Source organism: Gadus morhua, chromosome 9 (genome assembly GCF_902167405.1).
Source record: "Gadus morhua chromosome 9, gadMor3.0, whole genome shotgun sequence".
Lineage (NCBI taxonomy): Eukaryota > Metazoa > Chordata > Actinopteri > Gadiformes > Gadidae > Gadus > Gadus morhua.
In genome coordinates, this window is record NC_044056.1 from 6220542 (window position 1) to 6228041 (window position 7500).

The window sequence follows — 7500 nt, forward strand, 5'->3', positions numbered from 1 at the left end:
GTGTGTGTGTGTGTGTGTGTGTGTGTGTGTGTGTGTGTGTGTGTGTGTGTGTGTGTGTGTGTGCCACCAGTATGACATGTGAGGGCTGTGTTAGTGCGTCTGCGCGCTGCCGAGCGGAGGAGTGGATCTCTCTCTCTCTCTCTCTCTCTCTCTCTCTCTCTCTCTCTCTCTCTCTCTCTCTCTCTCTCTCTCTCTCTCTCTGTCCTCCACTCCCGTTCGCCCCTCCCACACTCAGGGCTTTGGTCCCTCCCCGCGTGTCTCTCTCTCTCTCTCTCCACCACTCCAGCCGGCTTTATTTCAGCGTCTCGGACTTCCACCCTTATTCCTCCCACTCCCCTCCCACTCCCTCTCTGGCTCCCGCCCCCTCTCTCTCTCTCTCTCTCTCTCTCTCTCTCTCTCTCTCTCTCTCTAACTCTAACTCTCTCGCTCTCTCCAGTGCAAACACAGCTCCTCTCCGTGTTGGACATGTGATGAAAAAGTGGCTCATTCACGCGCTCCGACGCACCTCCTATTTCATCATCAGCCTCGCTCTCTCCCTCCTCACTCCTGCATGCTCTCTCTCTCCCTCTCTCTATCTCTCTCTCCCTCTCTCTCTCTCTCTCTCTCTCTCTCTCTCTCTCTCTCTCGTGCGCGCCCTTGCTCTCAGTCTTCTTTTTCTGTCTCTGTTTCACTCGCTCCCCTCTTTTAGACCCAGCCGCACGCAAGGGGGAGACCGGAGCTCTGAAAGAGAGCGAGCAAGAGCGACCGAAAGCCGGAGAGGGAGAGAGAGAGAGAGAGAGAGAGAGAGAGAGAGGGAGGGGGGTGAAAAAGAAAAAAAAAGGAAAAAAAAGTCTGCTGCTATTTCTACAGTCAGGGCCTCCCCACCGCCCGCCCTTCCAAAGACAGAGGGCTTTTTTTTTCACTAGGATTTTAACCCTCTGTCTGCAACTCGCTGCACAACAGCTCTGCAAACCCTGGCAACAAGTGGGGATTCTAAGGGCCTCGCTCTTCGCTTTCTTCCACTTTTTCCAGCCGTGCCGACTCATGCAACGACCCGGACCCCCGCCCGGTCGCTTTTCGTCCGGCCGCCCTCTTTTTTTAAACGTAATAATTTCGGGCAAAGACCTCAACGCGGTGCAGAGACGAGACGTGTTCCGTGCGTTTCCTCGCCGATGCCTTTTCTCCGGCGCTCCCGTTCCCGTTTTTTTCCGGACAAAAACGCGGCCGAACTCATCGGCGGCGGCGGCGGGCGAAACGGGCGATGGCGGCGCCTCGCCACGTGACAGGGCCTCGTTCTACCTGCGGCGCCGACCGCACCCCCCCCCCCCCACCCACCCACCAACCGACAGTTAACCTGCCGCCGGCCTGCTCAAGGACCTCCTATCGGACGCTACAGATGGCGGCCAGACAACGTGCGCCGTGTCTCAGGCACGATTTCGGAGCGCCCGATCGCCCGCTGCCGCCGCCAGCCCTCCAGGACGACTCGATTGTGTTAGTACCCCTCTCCGTCTTCTTCTCCTTCTTCCTCTTCCTCTTCATCTCCCCCGTACTCCTCCGTCTCTCGGTCCGTCTGTCCGTCTGTCTGTCTACCCGCCTCGTATTGTCTTCCAATATGTTCCCGATCTCGCTCTCCCCTGTTCGCGCTCTCTCTCTCTCTCTCTCTCTCACTCGGTCTCGGTCTCGTTCTCTCTCTCTCTCTCTCTCTCTCTCTCCCTCCCTCCCTCTCTCTCTCTCTCTCTCTCTCTCTCTCTTTCTCTTCCTCTCGGTTTATCTCTCTCTCTCTCTCTCTCTCTCTCTCCTGCTCTCTCGCTCCGAACGGGGGAGATATGCTGGAGTGGGGCAGCAACTCTTTCTGGGACAGTTGCCAACTGCAAACAAAAGACGTTAAAATGCCGTAAAGAGAGAGAGAGAGAGAGAGTCCAAACTTAAGAGGAAGGTTTGATAACGCTTTGAAATTTGTAGTCGTGAAAATGTTTGAAAGTCAACAGCGGGCAGCGGACTCTAGTCTCGCCAGAGCCCGCTTCGTGTGATTCCGTCTGTAAGTACAACAGCTACATGTAGTTTCCCCAAAGTGAGCACATTGTCAATGTAGACGTTTCAATTTTGAGCTTTGAATACTTAAACTAGCGCCCGCTCCCTTAAGCAGTACAGGCATTTTCTGCTGGAGAGAGGGAGGGCTGTAGTGAATGAGGGGACTTCATAGGAGTCCGGTGAATTATTCATGTTGTACGTATCCCGACTGAGCCCGGGACCGAACCGGCCGTGCTATTTGCATGCATCGCAAAGACACACACACACACACACACACACACACACAAACACACACACAAACACACACATGTGCCTGTTTGTCTGTTTGCTAACATTCCTCATTCAAAGACGAGTTAACTCCGCCGCCCGGGCTCCGCCACAGCCCTGCTGCAGACCAGCCTCATGGCCTCCTATTGTTGCAGGCCGCGCCGGGGCCTGGACCCATTCACAGGGAGGCTGGCGGCCCACAGCATCCCCAGGCCGGGACTAGCCAGCTGGGGTGGTCTGGGGCTAGTCAGAGGAGGCGGGGGGGGGGGGTTCAGGACCGATATGTAAGCGGCCGGGGGAGGAGGAAGATGGGGCAATAGCCAAGCTCGCATTAAAAAAAGGGTTCAGTCGTTGAGTGAATTTGCAGGCGGCGTTGGCCGTACTCGACGCTCATTGGCTGCGCTCTTCCTATCTGCAGGGGGAACGTGGGTCCGAGGATCCGCGTGGAGGAACGTCGTCGGGTTTCGCCGTTCGCGCCGTCTTCGCCGGGGACTTCTGGTAAGCGTTATGCTTCTTTATTGTCGTGTGAATGAAGTCACGTGTGCTCGAGGTGGACGCGTGTGTGTGTGTGTTTGTTTGTTTGTTTCTTCCGCCGATTCCGTGTCGGATACGTCGAGCGCGATTTGAAAAAGCGGCTGGTGAGAATTACTCGTCATCCGCAAAGTTCGGTCACTGCCGAATTTTTTAGAAGCCTCCGACACAAAAGGGCCCTGAGCCGCATGAAAAAAATCATTAGACACTTTTCCTTCATCTCTGAGAATGCGTGACCATGACCTAACTACCCACCGCAACTCCCAACAGGACTCTTTTTGTGATTTTGTGTTTGAAAAACGTTGTTTACTCCAAAGCCATTAATGGTACTTTGATTGGCGCAGGGATAATGTGACTCTGTGGTCTGCAGTGGCAGAGTGTGGATCCGCCGTTGTTGAGGTTTTTCCCCTCTGAGTGATGTGGCTTGGGCTTGAACCGGAGCAGAAATCCTATGTTGCGCCATGCTGCAATGCTCCCTCTCACTCACCTTTTTGGAAAACGCTGAAGGCTTTACTTTCAGATCCCCGGTGGTTATGGCTTGTCAAAGTAGGCGGTTGTCATGGTTTGTTGTATTGTTAGTTATGTGTGTTTGAGGGTTATTTTTTTCCGGAGGGAATGCTTTACCAATAATAACGGACAGCGACTAACGTATAATTTTACTCGCCGACAATTATGTAAATTATGTATGTTCGCTGGTTTTATTTGTGTATGTATACTTTTAATAATGCGAGTTATTAATAAAAAAGATAATATTTTTGGGGCAAATTCGTATAAACTATGGGCCTTGTTTTATTATTCACAAATGGAAATTTGGGTATGTTGTATGTGTAAATTGCTACAAAAATATTTGTAGATCTACATAACAACCATTTCGCTCATCATCATCATTTATTGGAGTGTGTGTGTGTGTGTGTGTGTGTGTGTGTGTGTGTGTGTGTGTGTGTGTGTGTGCGTGTGCGTGTGCGTGTGCGTGCGTGTATGACTATATATAATTACATACAACGATACCTTAATCACCAGACACAGTGATCTTAACACGGATCTTAGCCAGGATCTCTCACCTTCAACTGGACTCCCGGTATATCTGGCAGCCTGTCCTTCCTCACTCATACCCTTACATTAGGCCAGTTGGCAGGGAGAGGCTGAATACAAGCTGAGAGAAGGAGTTTGGTGGGCCTGGGAAGGTAGGTTAAGTTTGCAGATATTCTTCTGCTTTATCTTTATGTCTGAATATATACCCGCCTAAATTCTCTCATGCATACCTACTCTAAAACACTTAAACCACAGTAATATACGATCGAAGGGGACATAGGCATAAAACATTGACTGAGAAACACACACACACACATACACACACACACTCACACTCACACACACACACACACACACACACAGATGCACACGCACACGCACACACACACACACACACACACACACAGATGCACACGCACACGCACACACACACACACACACACACACACAAACTTTCATGCCGGAACAAGCAGATAATATACATCCTCATGAAAACTAAATAAAATAAATAATAAAAGGGGAATTTTTGTCTCTTAAATTGTCATTTGTATCATGCAATTTCAGAAATATAATCTTCTTTTGTTTTAGATTATGCAAATTATAAAGTTATTGTTTCACTTTCAAATCATTTTTTAACAAACTATCAATTTAGGAGACCTTGAAAACTGCACAAGGTTTACCAGATAAAGAAGTGTAGCCAAATAAACTCAAAGTTTTCTGATAAACCAGGAATTTTCCAACTTGAACTTGAACTTGTGGGCTGACTTTGAACTTGAGCCCAACCAACTGCAATGGATTAGCAACAATGTTTTAAATTCATGATAAACTTTGTTTTATGAAGTTCGGCTTATATGATTACTATCAGTATAATTTATTAGAAAAAATACTTCAATCATTTTAGAAAGATATTGATAAAGGATATTGTCTTTTTGGTTAATTGAGGAATTTCTCCGATAATTTCCTGGCATGTAGGTTAATAAAATATAATTGTACATTTGTCATTTGGTTTTAAATTATTTACATTTAATATTATTTTTGATGTTTTTTTTACCAAAGTAAAAGTTGGATTTAATTGATTTTCTTTTGTTAAAAAATCCAGGAATATATTTTATATTTTATTTTATTTGACTATACAGACTTAACTAGTTAAACATTTTTGAAAGAAATGTATGTAGGATATTTATATGTAATAGTGTGTGCTTGTGTGTGTGTCTGTCTGTATAGATGTGTGTGTGTGTTTGTGTGTGTGTGTGTGTGTGTGTGTGTGTGTGTGTGTGTGTGTGTGTGTGTGTGTGTGTGTGTGTGTGTGTGTGTGTGTGTGTGTGTGTGTGTGTGTGTGTGTGTGTGCCATTTTAGTTCTAAAATAGCTGTATTATTGCTGTATTTTGATTATATCTCACAGGTGGTTAAACTGAATTATAGTATTTATATGTGTGTGTATATTCCATGTTATACAATTTATCATATGTATATATGCTAGATGCAGTTGAGCTATTTGCCTTGCAAGAGTGTGTCCAGACAATTATTTGTTTCCTAGAATAAATATAAATCCAAGAGATTTGAGAGAAAAGCATGGGGTCAACATGAGGGTCGTCTAAATATTTTCTAACATAAAATTATTAAATACAATTAATTAAAAAATATGTCCATGTGACAGCGTTTAATTCAAATAAATGTAAATACTAATGGCAATATTTAGATGGAACCTCAACAGTCATCTAATTATAAGGTTGGGTTCCGGCTACATTTAGATATTGAGTATGTCTAACGCCTTTAGTGTGATTTGTACCAGTGTGTTTTTTGTGTTCTTCAACTGAGTAACACACACACACACACACGCACACGCACACGCACACGCACACACATAAAGGAAAGAGGTATCTCTCTTACACAACACAGTGATAAAGACCTCTGCTTGCTGTTTTATTAAATATAGAGAAGGCATAGGTTGTTTAGATTATGGGATTTTCTTGCATTTATGGGGGTGTCACGATGTTGTAAACGCCTTACACAACTCTTCTCCTGATTAGGCTTACACAAGATCCAAAATGACGGCTTAGAAGGGTTGCCAAGTGAATAATGACAAATAAGTTAAATATATTTCCCATATTGCCATAGAGACGGAGTGTTTTACAGTCCAATGTGGAGCAATGCAGGGGAGGTCTTATTTGGAGGATTATGATTTTGTGGGTGTTGGTTTCCTTTCTTGATCGGTTTTCATCTGTTCCGGCTTAAGTTAATGCAGAATGCTAAGCGTTTCCCTACCGCAAGCGAGGCCTTTTAGATTTGGCATCCACTAATTCCAGTTAGTCATCTGACACATTTGACTTGTGATGCAAGTTGTACGATGTCCAGAAGATGATTATTACTATGCAAAATTGTACATTGTTGCATAGAAATGATAAGCTGCGATACCAGCTAGTATAGTTTGGTCATTTTCCCTGAAAATATTCCGTCAGGGTCCCATGAACCTTATCAACATATTTCAACTTTCGTCTTTTTTTGCCTCCTCAGCCAAGAATGAACAGTGTACTCTTCTTGCATTGATGCTTATCGACATTCCGATCGATATCTCCTCCAAATCAAATAACAAGAGTGCAGCCTGGAGAGATGTTGAAACTGTAGGCCGACAGGAGGGCTCTGTTGTTCCCTGCTCCTCCTGGCTGCTGTCCCAGCAGTACTGGTATGACGGGAGACAAGACCACCTCGAGGTGGAGCGGTGATCTAGCGCATGTTCCTACCTGTTGAGATTACCCTGGAAACAACAGTTCCCCCCCGTGGCCCCGTGGCTGACATTATAATTCCTTTAGGTTAGTGTTTATAATGTTAGAGTTTAGGTTAGTGTTAGTGGTTGGCCAGTGTTTATCATAAGATAAGATAAGATGGTACTTTATTAGTCCCAGAAGGGAATTCGGGGTTAATTTGTTCATGATTGGTTTAGATGTATTTTCAGACTGCTTATCCAAGTTAAAATGACTGAAATTGATGGTTGGCTTGCCCGAGTGGGCCGGTTGTGGTGAAGCTGCATTGGAATTGAGCCCCTAGTGGCCACTACAGGACACACAGCCCCTCACACACATACTCACACAGTGCTGTCTCAGCAGCAGAACGGTACAGTAGGAAGTGGGTCAAGATGGATAGAGCCACTTGGCAGATAGGGAGAAGCACATGTTCACTCAAACACACACACACACACACACACACACACACACACACACACACACACACACACACACACAGACACACACGCGGGCTCACACACACACACATGCGGGCTTTGACACGCACACATACACGCACACATGCAGGCATACACTCACACATGCAGCTCACAAACACACACACACACACACACACACACACACACACACACACACACACACACACACACACACACACACACACACACACACACACACACACACACACACACACACACACACACAGAAACATATAAAACCTAACCTATCAAATACGAAGCTATCAAAACTGTCATGAAAGCAAAAAAATAAATATATTGCACTGAACAGGAAGCTGAACATTAATGGGGTTTAATTTGGGCTTTCAGGCCTGTCATACTTTAACATTCCTTTAATAAATATTTGCGCCTGCCCAGTACAGACACTGTATTCTTCATTCTAGACATAACACTTTAGATGC

General features: G+C 45.8%; 1 protein-coding gene across 6 annotated transcripts in view; it reads left to right on the forward strand.

Moving 5' to 3' along the window:
* LOC115550545 (homeobox protein ARX-like) overlaps positions 1–7500 on the forward strand; it is a 49344-nt gene that overhangs the window by 29934 nt on the left and 11910 nt on the right. For 2 of the 6 annotated variants that reach the window (XR_003977910.1, XM_030365667.1), the window contains exons 1-2: positions 1–1470; positions 2696–2775. The exon at positions 1–1470 is cut by the window's left edge. Coding sequence is in view for 1 of the 6 variants with exons in the window: in XM_030365667.1 (XP_030221527.1) it covers positions 1241–1470; positions 2696–2775 (310 nt within the window). In the remaining 5 variants the exon portion in view is untranslated. Of the gene's footprint in view, positions 5423–7500 lie in introns of those variants that run through there. The other 4 variants (XR_003977911.1, XR_003977909.1, XR_003977908.1 and 1 more) reach the window with 3 other exon arrangements.